The sequence below is a fragment of the Rhipicephalus microplus genome, chromosome 2 (genome assembly GCF_043290135.1).
Source record: "Rhipicephalus microplus isolate Deutch F79 chromosome 2, USDA_Rmic, whole genome shotgun sequence".
NCBI lineage: Eukaryota > Metazoa > Arthropoda > Arachnida > Ixodida > Ixodidae > Rhipicephalus > Rhipicephalus microplus.
In genome coordinates this window covers 50,256,511-50,273,358 of record NC_134701.1, presented here as the reverse complement: position 1 = coordinate 50,273,358, position 16,848 = coordinate 50,256,511, and the positions used below count along the sequence as shown (strand labels likewise).

At 48.1% G+C, this 16,848-nt stretch overlaps 1 protein-coding gene across 2 annotated transcripts in view; it reads left to right on the top strand.

The window, feature by feature from the left end:
• Nucleotides 1-16,848, top strand: part of dbe (KRR1 small subunit processome component homolog dbe) — a 119,326-nt gene that overhangs the window by 66,162 nt on the left and 36,316 nt on the right. For both annotated transcript variants that reach the window (XM_037420177.2, XM_037420179.2), the window contains exons 6-8: nt 4,458-4,514; nt 5,033-5,203; nt 16,403-16,589. In XM_037420177.2, coding sequence (XP_037276074.2) covers nt 4,458-4,514; nt 5,033-5,203; nt 16,403-16,589 — 415 coding nt within the window. The remainder of the gene's footprint in view (nt 1-4,457; nt 4,515-5,032; nt 5,204-16,402; nt 16,590-16,848) is intronic.

The window sequence follows — 16,848 nt, the reverse complement described above, 5'->3', positions numbered from 1 at the left end:
ACACAAAGGCAAATCATTAATGTAAACTAAAAATAAAAGGGGTCCAAAGTCGGAACCCCGTGGCACTCCGGAGTGAACGGCACGAGATGAAGAATAACACCCGTTGGCAGTTACAAACTGCGTGCAGTTAAGTAGGAAATGTTCTATCCCTCTGATGACGTTATTATCAAGGTTTAGTGGTTTGAGCTTTAAAAGCAGTAATTTATGACTTACTTTGTCGAAAGCCTTAGTGAAGTCGAGAAAAATTGAATCAGTTAGTGACCTACGATATAAAGTAAAATGAAGTTGGTGAATGAAGGATGCCAGTTGTGTTTCGCAAGATCGATTTTTTAGGAAACCATGCTGCAAGTTTGAAAAAAAAAAAAGAATGTGTTTCCCGAGATGACGCAACGTTAGTGGAAATGATGTGCTCTAATATTTTGCAAGGAATACTGGTTAATGATATGGGGCGGTAGTTTAAGGGTGAATTTTCACTACCTGACTTGTGGATCGGAATCACCTTCTTGACCTGCCAGTCCTGCGGGAGAGCGCCGTTATCGATGGATTGCTGAAAAATCTGTGCAAGAAACAATAACGAAATAGCACTGGTGCTTTTAAAATTTTGGGAGTAACTGAGTCTGATTCAGGGCTTGATGATGCCTTTAGTGAATCAATAAGCTTAGAGATACGAGAGGGTGAAATGATAATAGGATCCATGATTGAGTAGTTATAACCGTGTTGATAAGTAGGTGTCACGTCAGTATACCTTGTGAAGTTGTTGCAGAAGACGTTGTTTAATATTTCCGTGCCAATAGGCGTGCCAGATTCGGCAATAGGCATGCCATTATTATCGATTGGATGCAACAAGCTGTTATGGTAAGGATTAATGACGCGCCAAACTTTCTTGGGTTGTCAGTTAACATGGATGGTAAAATATGTTGCTGGAAGTTAGCTTCCGCTTATTTGAGGGCCGTTATGTAGGCGATGTTTGCTGCTTCATAGTTATTCCACAGGGTGCTCGATGACGAATGCTTTGCAAAGCGGTAGTCACTTTTTTTTTTATTAGACAATCTTTTTAGATGGTTGGTGTACTATTGTGAGCCAGAACGACATGAAATTTTACGCAGTGGAATATGCTTCTCCATTAGTTCATGAATTGTACTCAGAAAAAGGTTCCAATTCGACATTACGCTTCGGTTTTCGAAACCAATCATGAAAGAGTCAAAATAATGGATCATCTCGGCGTTAATGGCATCAAAATCAGCTCTATTATAATTCCTAATGCACTTTGTCAGTTTTATTTTTTGCTTAGTGGGGATAGAAAGAGCAAATGAAATAGCCCAAATGATCACTTAATCCAGGTAAGATAAATCAGAAAGAAGATCAGATTGAGTAGAAAGAATAAGGTCTAGTGTATTTGCACTCTCATTAGTTATGCGAGTAGGCTGAAGAACAAGTTGCGATGAGAAAGAAAGAGAACACAAGTCAAGAAATTTTTGACTTAATGAGGAATATGGTGACAAGGCAGGCGGATCAAGAGTCCATGATATGTTAGGGTAATTAAAGTCACCCAGTAATACTATCGGTGATGAAGGATACTGTGTCACAATGAAACCCAGTACATCATGTAAGTCTGAGTCTGAAACAAAGGTAGGGGGATTATTGGGCAGTCGATAGCAAACGCCTGCAATTATTTTCTGATGACTGAATACAACGCACGCCCAGACCATTTCTATTTCTGTCTCAACATTGGTTTGGAATGATTTGAAAGTGTTCGATATGGCAAGAACACCTCCCCCGTGACAGTCAGTGCAATCACGGCGATAGATAGAAAACCGACAAGAATCAATAAATATCTCATCGTTGCACACTGCAGTGTTGAGCCAGGTTTCTGTTAAAGCGATAATGTCAAACCCAGCAGTATCTATTAAAAAATGCAATGAATCACGCTTGTTAATTATGCTTCTAGCGTTTGACAACAATACTGACGCACTGTGATGAAGTGAGAATACATCACGCTCCTCGCAGAGCCCTATGATGAAGCGGGATTTATATCTTGAGCAATGCATAAGGATGTAGCAGCTGATGCGTCATGTAAGGGACCGCTGTTAGCAGGCTGGTTGATAACTTTCACACACTTCATATCGGCATCATACACATAGCATGTCTTGTCCACAAACAGCTTATTATATCGTAATCGAAAATGAGGCTTTTGGTGGCATTTGTGGGCAATCAAAGTTGCGGTTTTGCGCGAAATCAACAAAACTCTTTGGAGTGGTCCTACTTAGAGGAAAGGGGCAATGGGTGGCTCTTGTAACACTTGAGTGGTGGTTCGCAATTTGATTGCATTGTCTTTAGCTATAAGGTGCGAGTCCTTGAAATGAATAGTCGGTACTGTTCAGCACACAAGAGAGAGAAATAGAGAAGAAAGGCAGAGAGGTTAACCAAGCTTGGCTTGGTTGGCTACGCTATTCTTGAGGGGGGGGGGTAAAGGGAATATTATAAAGGAAAGAGATAGAGAGAATAGAAGAAGAGTAAGAAAGAGATGGATATATAGTCAGCTTGAGACTACACGGCACGGTCTTATGCTGTTTCTTCACAAGCGCTCATGAATTCCAGTGGTCCTTAAGAAGCACAAAAGGGCTTTCGTGGGTGCACGTATGTGAAACATTTGGCCAAGGTCCCGGGATCTTCTTTTCTTTATGTGGTCGTGAAACCGTTAGCTGACGGAGCTTGGCTTCCATAAGTTCACGTCGTTCAGACTGGTACGCTGGGCATACCAGCAGTTAGGCAGAATAAACAGTATGCAAGCACATTTAAAACGTAAATGTTGAATTTTGAAAAGAAAACGCCTTATTTAGCTCGTAGACCAAGCTTACTCGTGTAAGCCATACTAGCCATTCTGAGACGTTCTTTAGAGGTGTTGTGTTTCGTGGCCAGGCATCAGAAAAGGCTCAATACACAATGATTGTGCGCTTTTCAGCTTCCAATTCACGACAAGAATGTGCTCATGCATAATTTTTCTTCATCCATCACATGCAGAGTTAACGAAGGGCACACACTGCCTTACATATGTGTAGCAGGTACTTCACTCATAAAAAAACTACTAATATAAAATGACTTGGTGTTGAAGGCACGTGCGCAGCCTGCGCACGCAGAATTAGAATGTAACTACCCCGTTTGCCGCAAATCCGCGGTCGTGGCGACGCAAGAGTGAGCTACGAGCTCCACGGCCATGTGGCTGACGCAGCTGTAGATTACAGGCAGTAGAAATGTAAAAAAGGCTAGACGTGCTCGATCACTTTGACGGGATAGCGATCTAGGAGCTCCGAGCGCACGTGCTAATGCAGCGGTAGATTACAGGCAGTAAAGACGTAAAAAAAGGCTATGCGCGTTTTGGCGTTCCTGTGAAAAAAATCGAGTAGCGAGCAAAGCTTTGACCCACGTTTTCGTGGCAGCTAGCTGCGCCGTCCCATCCGTTCACGGTGTCCCAAGAAGGCATCCATCAGGTGCTTTCATGGAACTAGATTTGCTAGTTGTTCTGATGACGCGAAATTTCGGGAGTATTTGCGCTTCCACTTTGGAACTCTCACCTTAGTGGGAAACACTGCCCTCGTGTGTTTGGTCACTCCAAACCATTGTGAGACTGCAAGGCCGATGTTTGCGATTGGACCCCCCCCCCCACCCTTTTGTTGCAGAAATCTTCCAGATTCAGAATCCTTGAACTTGGTAGGCCTGGTAGTGGCGTCGCCATCACAAAATGGCGATAGAGGGCATTTTAAAGACACTGTGCACAACAGGCTCATTTTGTGCTATAGATCACAGTCTGTTTGCGTCAAATGTTCTCAGTAAAGTTGAAATGGTTTCACACACCCCTATAACTATGAAAGCTCAGATTAAAGGAAAGTTACGATTCGGAAATGATGCAAGTTGTAAAAAAAATCTTTCTTGTGTTCTGTCTTGTTCACACTGATTTTTTACATATGAACGATGGTTATTTCGCATGCTGGGGACAGCTTGGTCGCATTTATCCTGTGTACTCAAAACCTGTATTCATGAGTGGTGCTAACAAAAGAGCAGATCTTCAGCTGTATGTTGACCAGGAAAAGTTGCCATGGGCCGAAAATCGGAAAGTGTCCATACCTCGATGACAAGCGTGCAGGCGTTCTCAAGCAGCTCTACATTGCTTACATAACGGAACCAGAGCAGCAAGAAACTAGCGATCATTACTGTTACCCGATCACTATTGTGACATTTTAATGGATAGTTGTTCCTTGTGTTGTCGTATCAGTTCTTGTTGTGTAGGGGTGTTATGTGTCGGCCTTTGATCAAAGCATGCATAGTACTCATAAATTTGCTCAAGTTTCTGGCTTTCTATAAATCTGTATTTTTCACGTGGAGTGTACTTCAGTATTTTGTGCATTGTATGGTTTCACGGTTTTCGATTTGGTGCGCTTAGTGAGAAATGGCCTGTGCAGGTGCGCAAGATTGTGGAAGACACGATGAAGAACATCCATCCTGTCTACAACATCAAGGTTAGCCACCTTTTCTCATAATTATGGTTCGATTGCTCGTGTAGCACTAAATTTCAACCGAAGATATTGTTGCATAAATGTTTCGGGTTCCCATGCTCCAGTTCGACAGAGCAGCCAGAATTGTGGACTTACATATAATTGGAGGATTCTGGTGGTTCCTTAATGCCACACTGTACACGTTGATAGGAATGTATCTGCCTGCTCTGATGTGTGTTGTCCCATTTCTTGCATTTGAACACTGACTTTGCCATCAAAGAAATATGTGAGCTCAGTCCTTACAAGTAGTGACATAGCAATAAATGTGAATGCAGTGTTGGTTGCAAACACTTAAAGCTTTCCACAACTTCCTGAATGACTAATCACGCAGCATGTCAACTGCTGTACAGAACTGTAACAGGGTTCGTTCAGAACCAGTTGTAGGAGTCGTAGTGCCAAATGCAGGACCCTGTGTGAAAACGTGCCAAGATTAGTGTTTCAGCCGTACCATAGTATGGCTGTTGTCCCATTCTCATTGGCAGGCCCTGATGATCAAGCGTGAGCTGGCCAAGGACCCCAAGCTGCGCCATGAAAACTGGGATCGCTTCCTGCCACACTTCAAGGCCCAGACGTTATCCAAGCGCAAGAAGCCCAAAAAGCAACGGGTCAAGGGCGAGTACACACCCTTCCCACCACCACAGCCAGAGAGCAAAGTACGCCGCCGTTTTTCCTTTCCGAGACATGGTTTCTGCATTGCAGTTATTGTCACCAAACCTTAGCCCGATGAACACCGATATAGTGAAATGCACTGCACTTCTTAAAATTTTGCCTCTTTGCCCCGAGGACATTTAGAGCGTGGTCGATATGGGCTGAGCCTGACTTTGAACTGCTTCTGGTTTGCTTGTCAGGAGTGTATACTGTATAATCTCGATGTTACGATTACGGTTGATGCGAATTTCGCGATAATACGAATTTTAAGGTTGTTTTGGGTGGACTACATTATATAAAATACACCGTGATTCGGTGTTATACGAATAGTTTCCCCAGCCACTGCAGATGATATGAATGTGCTATTGACTGCTGCATGCCAGCGGCGCAACGCGGCAAAAACAGGCCGCGAGGCCGACACGAAAAAAATCGGTCCAAGACCTATTTTTTTGCCGGGCGATAGCATAGTATCGCCTTTTTGCTTCATGGCTTTAGCTTTACCGGCTGCTCTATCGCTCTTATCTCTCAAACTATGTGATATCAACAACCAGCCGCAAATCAACATGGCGGCAAAGGCATCGGCCGTAAGTCGCGTCGGCGCTATCGCGAACTACCCAAGCGGCCATAGAGTCAAAGCTCACGACCTTGACAAGGACGCGGTCGTCGAGATCTTGGTTTGGATTACGATCACTAATAACATCGGAAGTAGAAGAAGGTGCAGCAGCAGCCAGTCAGCTTGCCCGAAACTGTCTTGCTTTTGCACTGCCGGCTAAATCCGTTGCCGCCGCTGTGTCCGCTCATGTCATTTGGGCTGGCGTGTCTTGCGAAATAATGTTAGTAAAGGTGTCAAATGTTTGTTTTCAATGCTTTGTATGCATAATTATAACTCGGTACGAACTTCGGTGCTCAGAAAACAGTCAAAATGGAATGAATTTTTAAGCGGCGATGGTGCGGTCGGCAGGGTCGGAATGTATACGAGAGGCAGAACGAATGTGAACGTTTTTCGGCGGGCGCAGACGTGGTTTTCCGGCTGAGCTGGCATTTTCGCTTGAATTTTCCAATGCTAATTCTCCAGGACTCATTATTTTTCGTATCGACTTTGCGGGGTAGTCTTCCGGCTGCTTAAGTGGGAAAACGAGTGAATTTGCAATGAGTTTGGTCGCCTTCGCTCGCTCTGATGTCAATAGGGAAGGCACTGCACCAGCAGCATGAGTGAGAAAACCGGAAAGCTGGATGCTAAGCAGGGAGGAATGGCACAGCGGAAGAAAATACCCCACACGCACCTCGTGACCCTGAGCACCTCTTTCTTTTTTTCTTAGAATACACGGCTTTTCAGTGCGATCGCTCACGTACTCGTGGACAAGCGGCGGCCCCGGTAACGAGAGCGCACCATGCTCAATTCAGCCAATGCCTGTAACCAGAGCCTTATATTTCTTCTTAGCTGTGACAAGCGATTTTTGAGCTTGTAGTGTCATTTGCTGAGGAAAGAAAGCAATTTTTAGCTTTGAAAATTTATTGTGAATTACAGGCCATGTGCTGCGCTACAATAGTTGCCTCGCGTGTTTTCGATTACCTCGATTACCAAAGCAAAATTTTTTTGGGTAGGTGTTTTCACTGTTTAGCACCTCTACATTGCAGTGAAACCACCTTTACAGACAGTGCCCTGCAGGTTAATAATATACACCTATTCGTTCATTGCAAATACTTCGCAAATATTCGATAATTTAAATTGGAATCGAAGAGAATTCGAATACTGACACGTGCGGTTCTTTTGGTTTACGAAGAAAGCCGCTATCACTTTCCAGTGACACGCGCGCTCGTTGTGATTGTTTGCGGGGAGCATTGTTATCACTTTCCGTTAAGCGCAACGCAGGCCGCGTTTATCTTGCATGCCACTCTGGAACCGTGTGGATCATTCTTGAAACTTTGCATGCTTGACGCGCACATTCTAGTAACTTCTGGAGCTCCAGAAATAAATCGAGAACGCGATATGACGCGTGTATAAAAAGCCGGCGCAGTGCGCCACTAGTCAGTCTTTTTTTCCGTCGACCGACGACTGTTCACGCCGCTGTTGCTGTGAGTTGTGTTTGGCCTTGTTTTGCTGGGCACAAGTTCGCTCAATAAACAGTTCGCCCGACATCGCCCTGACTCCTGTGTGCTTCCTCTCAAGTGCTGCGTGTGTCACAACCGCGTGACATCTGGTGGAGGTGCTTCTCGGTCCATGTACCGTACGCCCCCGTCCAGCCGTGAGCCGAGCCCAAACCGCCAAGAGGACGACGCCGACCCGGTCGTTCGAGTGAGCCGAAGACAACAAGGACTACCGCCCGAATACCTGCCGCTTCCCGACAAGGACAAGAAAACAAAGGCTGCTACGAAGCCGGTATCCACGATGACGGAAGCAAGGTCTTCGGCAACCGTGGTCGTCAACCAGCCCAGAGAGCCGCCTACCTTCCGCGGATCGACCTACGAAGACCCGGAAAGCTGGCTTGACATTTACGACCGCGTTGCAGCCCTCAATAAGTGGGACCCGGACGACAAGCTGCGTCATGTGTATTTTTACCTGAAAGACGCCGCAGGGACTTGGTTCGAGAACCGCGAGTCAATGCTTCGAACCTGGGACGACTTCCGCGTTGCTTTCCTGCGCACTTTTGCAAGCGTCGTGCGGAAGGAAAGAGCCGCATCACTGCTTGAAACTCGGGTGCAGCTCCCCAACGAAAACGTAACGATCTTCACGGAGGAGATGACGCGACTTTTCCGCCACGCCGACGCCGACATGTCTGAGGACAAGAAGGTTCGCCTGCTTATGCGAGGAGTGAAGCAGGAGCTCTTCGCCGGACTGATTAGAAACCCGCCAAAGACGGTACAAGAATTCCTCTCCGAGGCTACCACCATCGAGAAGACTCTTGAAATGCGGACCCGCCAATACGATCGGCGCATGTCGCCAGACGTCGCAGAAGTCCGAGGACTCTGCCCCGACGACCTGCGCGAGACCATACGCGCTATTGTTCGTGAAGAACTGCGCCGCACGTTGCCATCGTCTCAGCCCCAAGTCGCCTCTCTCGAAGACGTAGTCCGCGAGGAACTACAGCGCTCACTGAGCATTCCTGAACGGCCACAGCCCCAACCGGAGGCGATGACCTACGCCGCTACTGCACCTGTCGCCGCTCCTCGCCAACGCCAGGACCCAACGTCTCCGCAGTTTCGTCGCCAACCACCGCCGCCACCCCCGACGCCTTCCCGCTCGCCAGTAATCCAGCGCTCGCCGAGGAAAACTGACGTTTGGCGCACCCCGAACCACCGCCCACTATGCTACCACTGCGGCGAAGCCGGGCACACCTACCGCTACTGCCAGTACCGTGAGATGGGACTGCGTGGCTTCGACGTGAACGCGCCGCGTCCGCGCCCAGGTGAGTGACCTCGCGACATCGCCGACTACATCGCCGGATCGCAGTGGCAACGACGACGACCATCCCGTTCACCTTCGCCTGGTCGCTACGCCTCTCCGGATCGCCGCCAATACACCGGCCCTAACCGGGGCCGATCCCCAAGCCCCTACCCGGGAAACTAAAGGCAGCAACCGATGGAGGTACGGTTGCTGCACGACGCAATGCCGAAGATCCTCCTCCACCGCCGCCGCCGCTGCCGATGACGACGACCACGACGCACGAACTTTCCCGACGTAGTCGCAGTACGCCGCCTGAGCAGAGTCTTCACGACAGAGCCTCGCCGCCGACGCGACATAGCAGCGCCGGACCAAGCCGACGCAGCCGTGATCCAACGCCCCGACCTAACCGGAACGCCAGACGACGAACCACCGACCTCGACGTGATCATCGATGGCCACAGCGTCACCGCCCTAGTCGATACCGGCGCCGACTACTCTGTCCTCAGTGGTCTCTTCGCCGCTAAGCTAAAGAAGGTAAAGACTGCATGGGAAGGACCGGATATCCGAACAGCAGGGGGCCACCTTATAACACCGACTGGAACCTGCACGGCAAGAGTCACGATTCACAGCCAGACGTATTCTGTGAGTTTTGTGGTCCTGCAGCAATGCTCGTGAGACGTCATTTTAGGCATGGATTTCCTGAACCAGCAAGGCGCAGTCATCGACCTAAGATCCAGGTCAATCGCGCTGTCCACGGATAATGCAACGGCGTCAGACTGCAACGTCGCTCACAATGCCTTGAATGTAACAGAAGAGCAGGTAACCATCCCGCCACTGTCGAGCGTCATCATTTCCGTCGGCACCAAAACGTCTACCAACTTACAAGGTGTCATCGAAGGCGACCAGCACCTGCTCCTAGACCGTCAGATGTGCGTCGCAAGAGGCATAGCCAAGCTTCATAACGGCGAAGCCAAGGTAAGGGTGACGAACTTCAGCAACGAATATAGGCACTTGAATAGGGGCACGACAGTAGCACATCTAAGCGAATTTGTGGAAACGAGCAATGCCTTCGCCCTCACCGATTCTCAGGGAGCCGCAACGTCGACAGCAGTTTCCGCGCCCGCCTTCGACGTAAGTCAAGGCCTTTCCAGGCAGCAACAAAAGGAGCTCAAAGCCTTACTCCACCAATACAAGGACTGCTTCTCGTCGTCATCGAGGCTTCGTCAGACCCCTCTCGCGAAACATCGCATTTTAACCGACGAATATGCCCGTCCGCTCCGTCAGAGCCCCTACCGAGTTTCTGCACGGGAACGCGAGGCCATCAAGCAACAAGTCGACGAAATGCTGCGTGACGACATCATTCAGCCGTCTACGAGCCCGTGGGCATCACCCGTGGTGTTAGTGAGGAAGAAGGACGGAACCCTACGTTTTTGCGTCGATTATCGTCGCCTGAACAAGATCACGAAGAAAGACGTGTATTCCCTCCCACGGGTAGACGATGCTCTGGACAGACTCTACAACGCCAAGTATTTTTCATCGATGGACCTCAAAACCGGCTATTGGCAAATCGAAGTAGACGAGAGAGACCGAGAGAAGACTGCCTTCATAACACCAGACGGCCTGTTCGAGTTTAAGGTCATGCCCTTTGGTCTTTGCTCGGCGCCCGCGACGTTCCAACGGGTTATGGACACAGTACTCGCAGGCTTGAAGTGGCAGACTTGCCTCGTCTACTTGGACGACGTAGTCGTATTTTCTTCCAACTTCGACGAGCACCTCCGGCGCCTTGAAGCTGTTCTTCGGGTAATCAAAGCCTCGGGACTTACCCTGAAGCCAGAAAAGTGCCGCTTTGCCTACGAGGAGCTATTGTTCCTTGGCCACGTTATCAGCAAGTCGGGAGTGCTCCCTGATCCACAGAAAACAGCTGCGATCGCCGATTTTCCTGCACCCACCGACAAGAAAGCAGTACGCCGATTTCTTGGCCTCTGCGCTTATTACAGGCGCTTCGTGAAGAACTTTTCGCGGATCGCCGAGCCGCTGACGTACCTCACGAAGGACGACGTCGACTTCAAATGGGAAACGCCGCAAGTCGAGGCATTTCAAGAATCAAAGCGACGCCTGCAAACGCCGCCAATACTGACGCACTTCGACGAAGAAGCTGACACCGAAATTCACTTGGACGCAAGCAGCACAGGGCTCGGCGCCGTGCTCGTGCAGAGGACCGACGGACTTGAAAGGGTCATCAGTTACGCTAGCCGGTCACTTTCGAAGGCAGAAGCCAATTATTCCACGACAGAAAAGGAATGCCTTGCCATCATCTGGGCTACATCAAAGTTCCGCCCCTACCTGTACGGCAGGCCTTTCAAAGTCGTGAGTGACCACCACGCCTTGTGTTGGCTAGCTAACTTGAAGGATCCATCAGGGCGCCTCGCACGGTGGAGTCTCAGACTACAAGAATTTGACATCACCGTCGTCTACAAGAGCGGACGAAAGCACTCCGACGCCGACTGCTTGTCTCGCGCCCCTGTCGATCCGCCGCCCCAGGACGAACGGGACCACGACTCTTTCCTGGGACCCGTAAGTATCGACGACTTCGCGGAACGCCAACGAGCTGACCCAGAGCTCAAGATCCTCATGGACTACCTGCAAGGCAAGGTTGCCGACGTGCCGAAAGTATTCCGCCGAGGACTGGCTTCGTTTTTCCTGCGGAACAACGTCCTCCTGAAGAAGAGCTTCTCGCCGCTCCGCGCCGACCACCTCCTCGTGGTGCCTTCAGCGTTACGTCCAGAGGTTCTGGAAGCATTACACGACGACCTGACAGCCAGACATCTTGGTGTTTCCCGCACACTGTCACGAATACAAGAGAAGTACTATTGGCCTCGCCTCACTGCCGACGTGGCCCACTACGTAAAGACATGCAGAGACTGTCAGCGACGCAAGACGCCGACAACTAGGCCAGCCGGACTTCTGCAACCCATTGAACCACCTCGACGGCCATTCCAACAAATCAGCATGGACTGACTGGGGCCGTTCCCGACGTCAACTTCTGGCAACAAATGGATTGTCGTAGCGACTGACTACCTCACCCGCTATGCCGAAACAAGGGCCTTGCCCAAGGGCACTGCCGCCGAGGTCGCCAAGTTCTTCATTGAGAACTTCGTCCTCCGCCACGGAGCCCCCGAGGTCCTCATCACCGACAGAGGTACGGCCTTTACGGCTGACCTAACGGAGGCGATCTTGAGGTACAGTCAGACAAGCCACCGCCGAACCACCGCGTACCACCCACAGACGAATGGCCTCACCGAGCGTCTAAATAAGACCATCGCCGACATGCTGGCCATGTACGTGGACGTCGAACACAAGACGTGGGACGCCATACTCCCGTATGTAACCTTCGCGTACAACACGGCCGTGCAGGAAACGACGCAGTTTGCTCCATACAAGCTCGTCTACGGACGGAGCCCAACAACGACGCTTGACGCCATGCTACCGGTCGGCACCGACGAAGAAGACCTCGACGTCGCCAGCTACCTGGATCGCGCTGAAGAAGCTCGACAGCTAGCCCGCCTGCGTATCAAGAGCCAACAGACGGTCGACAGGCGCCACTACAACCTTCGACGACGCCACACCGAATACCAACTCGGCGACCTTGTCTGGGTCTGGACGCCGATACGACGACGGGGATTGTCTGAGAAGCTCTTGCGACGCTACTTTGGACCCTACAAGGTAGTCCGACGTCGTGGTGAACTGGACTATGAGGTCGTGCCCGACGGCATAACGTCATCCCAACGACGCCGTGCACGACCCGAAGTCGTACACGTGGTGCGACTTAAACCTTATTATGCACGCTGATTAGCTGTGACGCATTGTTAATGTAATTTATTGCATGTACTCTCTCTTATGTTCTGTCTTTAGCATCGGGACGATGTTTTTTTTCAGGGGGGGGGGGGGTAGTGACACGTGCGGTTCTTTTGGTTTACGAAGAAAGCCGCTATCACTTTCCAGTGACACGTGCGCTCGTTGTGATTGTTTGCGGGGAGCATTGTTATCACTTTCTGTTAAGCGCAACGCAGGCCGCGTTTATCTTGCATGCCACTCTGGAACCGTGTGGATCATTCTTGAAACTTTGCATGCTTGACGCGCACATTCTAGTAACTTCTGGAGCTCCAGAAATAAATCGAGAATGCGATATGACGCGTGTATAAAAAGCCGGCGCAGTGCGCCACTAGTCAGTCTTTTTTTCCGTCGACCGGCGACTGTTCACGCCGCTGTTGCTGTGAGTTGTGTTTGGCCTTGTTTTGCTGGGCACAAGTTCGCCCAATAAACAGTTCGCCCAACATCGCCCTGACTCCTGTGTGCTTCCTCTCAAGTGCTGCGTGTGTCACAACCGCGTGACAATACTTAACTATTTGCTTTGCACAAGCCTAATGTGCACATGTCACATATGTCAGTGATGGTGCCCGAGCCATTTTAAAAACAGATATTTGCTCCATGAACTTGCAGCGACCAAATACGCCTCAGTGCAGTGGCTATTTTCCACAGCGAGGCACGGCAGAAATGCTTGCGATGGAATCGGGATGTCATCAAGCATGACGCTGTTTTTTCTTGAGCACCAAAGAAAATTCATGACCTAAAAAAATTGATAATGGCAACTATTGCTCACTGCTCACTCAATGTCACAGTTAGTTAGTTAATGGCATTTTTATCACTTTTCGTGCTTTGTAACTGCGTTCTCACAGAAATAATGCAACACGTTTTTTACAGATGAAGTTAGAGCATGTGCTTGAGTTCAATTCTGAAGAAGTACAACAAAGCTTTATTTACGAGAAAGACTTCATTGCCGCTAAAATAGGGCAACGCCATGTGGTCGGTCTTTTATTCGAAAGCACCGGTGGCTCTCGCCATCCTTTCAGCCCTCTTGACTAGCCTCCATTGGTCCTCAAGGGCAGGGCTGGACAGCATTGCCTCCCACATTTCTGTGCTGTTGTAATCTTCGTGTTCTTTCGTGTGTGTCGTACATTCCCACCTGATATGGTAGAGCGTCAGTGGGCTTCCACGCCATGGGCATATGTCTCTGTATGTTGTGGGATAGTACGTATGCAGTCTGTGAATGTTTATGTATGTGTCAGTTTGTAACCCGCGCACCGTCGCAGAATCCGTGGTTGGAAAGTTCGTGTGGGGTGCTGTGTAATGTCTCCGTAAATCTCTGTAATACTCTAGGATTGCTTTGTAACTAGGATCGATGGGTGTCGGGTCCTCCATGCAGAGGAGGCGGCTCGAGGTTTCAAAATTACCGAGCTGCCGATGGCAACACAGTAGAGGACCTGACACCCATTGACCCAGTTACAAAGCGATCCTACAATTCTGAAGAGCTTGAAGAAAATCGAAGATGGCTTTTTTTTTTAATGGTCTTCAAAATATTGTAGTTCATATGGTCTTTAAAAGATTGCAAATTAGTTAACCTAACGTGTGGCAGTGCTCTAGAAATTTTGGGAAGTCTGAGTTCTAGCTGAAGGAACAGGTTCCTTTGTAGGCCCACACGCTGCTGTAAGACTAGAAGAAATTTTCCTGGAGACAGCACCCTTAATCTCTACATTCTTACACTTGGCGTAGGACACTCAGCAATGTGTTTTCACTTTCGTTGTCCGAACAAACACGTTAAGCTCCTTAAGAGCAGTTTGTTTTGGAAAGAAATTTTCGTCAGACTGAGATTCTTCTGGAGACTCTGCGGCGATCTCTTTGAAGCGGTCGAAGGTTTCTCTGACGGATGAGGCTTTTTCTGATATGCGCTTTCTTAATAGGGCGACATTCAAATCTTTCACACTTCCAAATTTCTGCTTGTAGGCAATCTTCTTTTTATGCTTCTTTAGATAGTGCGCACACAGCGCTCGCTATGAGCTCCATAACTTTGAGATGAATCTCAGGGGAGTGCTATACGCGCATGTGTACTCGCGTTCATTGACTAGCAAGGGACATCGGGGTTGTAGACCTTGAGCGGAAGTAAAAGCCGACGTTCTCCAACGACTGTGACCTTTCTGAAAGGATTTAAGATGTTTTATTATTTTTTTAGGGAGCTGGCAAGCAAGGTCTGATTGCAGACGTGCCGCTTCTGCCTTCACGCACCTTCTGCGTTATCAGATTACCGCCATGCCTCAGGAAGCAATAAATGTCCAGCTCCATAGCCACACTTTTCATGTGGTGTACATAGGCTCACATTCAGAAAAGACCTCGAAAGCGGTACTTGGGAAGCATGTTACGCGGCATTGCGGCAGGCTTAGTGGCTGGGATCCACGTACAAGTTTTTGCAAAATGCGTAGAAAATTGTAGTTGTAATTTACTTTCTGAAAACATGTCTTCCTGTTTTTTTTTTTTTTTTCTTGGTCAGTCCATCATTTATTGACATCCGCAGACATTCACGGCATAAAAATATTGATAATGGCAGCTATTCCTCCCTGCTCGCTCGATGTCATGGTTACTCACTTTACGTCATTTTTACCACTTTTCACGCTTTGTCAACCCTGTTCTCACAAAAATAATGCAACATGTTTTCATAGATTAAGTTAGAGCATGTACTTGGGTTTAATTCTGAAGAGTTTGGAGAAGATCAAAGATGACTTTTTTTTTTAATGGTCTTCAAAATATTGCATTTTCAGAGACATGACCTCATTTAAATGTTTCTGCATAATCACTCTCAACAAAATGTTCTGCTTATTTGTTAACCTAACAAGTGGCAATACTCTCGAAATTTTCGGGAAATCTGAAATTTATGCGTGCAGGGGAAAAAAATCTAGAATTTGAGCAATATTGAGCTTAGTGCCGATTTCGTGATTTCTTCGCTTAAAAGAACAGCCCAAAACTGCAAAGTAATGACAGTTTACCAAAGAAAGCTATTGTTAGTATGTGGCCTAAAACTTTCACACCTACAGCTACAACAGTTTTTTTGCGGGATCTCATCAAAATTCCATTTTTTGCAAAATTAGAAAGGAGTGGTTACAGCTCAGTGGACACCTCTGAATTTTTTTTTAAGCTGGTAAAATTTTTCTTTGCGATACCAAAAGTGGTTTTGTTGGCCTGAGAATTCAGAAAACAAGATATATATATTTCTTTGTTGACATTAAAGGGGGTCAGTGGACATGCACTAACGTTCTTATCTGAACACAGCCTACTTATTTTCTTGTTAGATGCAACTTTGTTGTAATGACGTTTGAGTGTATTAACGTGTTGTTGCTCCTAGGGATGCACCTGACTTGAAGAAACGCAGCAAGAGTTTGGCACATTTCACAGACAATGGAAGGATGTACAACTCAGCACAAGTCGTAAAACAGAAAACTGTTTTTGCTACGTAACTTTGTTGTAGGTAAGCGTAGGCTGTTGTATACCAAATGTGAGGCTGTCAAACATCAATGCAGCATAAATGTCAAGTAGCTGCACAATGTTTCCAAAAACACGTAGGTGAGCGGTATATCGTGTTTTTTTTCCAGGGTGAATGAGAATGTTCACTGCTTTGCAAGAAAACCTGCATTGTTTTAAGATATAATGCTTGAGTACATTCAGCGAGCTTCAAAGCTGCCATGATGTACATTACCATGTGTGGCTCTAACCACCCTCCCAGAACAGTGGTGCTTCCACATAAAAAAATGATCTTGCAGCAAATCTTGCTTATTGAGGAAGGAACAATCACTTTCCTAACTGTATGCATTTCTTGCTTCTGCAAGTGGCAGTTTTGTGTTACCGTAAGTGGGGCTTGAATTTCGGCACTGTTGGGTCGTTTCATCCTGGTTATGTGTCATTGTTGAGCAGCCCTTTGTTTTTTTTCTTCTCAGATGGACAAAGAGCTTGCCTCTGGAGAGTACTTCCTTAAGGAGCATGAGCGCAAGGCGAAGAAGCAGCATGAGAAGGAGCAGTCTAAAGCTGAGGCCGAGGCCAAACGTCAGGAACGCCGCAACAAGTCTTTCCAGCCACCTGAGGAACCCAAGTATGTCCCCAAGAAGCAGCCAACAGCTCAGAAAGGTAAGCACAGCCCCATTGCTTTGTGACTGGCATCATAGGAGGAATGATAGCTCGGGAATCGAGGCAGCGCCAAGGGCTGTGTTTGCCTGAAATAGGGCAAGATGATGCAACTGTGATGGCAAAGGAGGGCAATACTAGGAATGAAAGACTAAAGGAACGCTTGGCACAAACATGTGGGACTGTGGCTGGTCCTGGATTAACACGGATGTATACAATGGAGACCTCAGTGTTACAGTAGCACTACACGAACAGGCAGCCA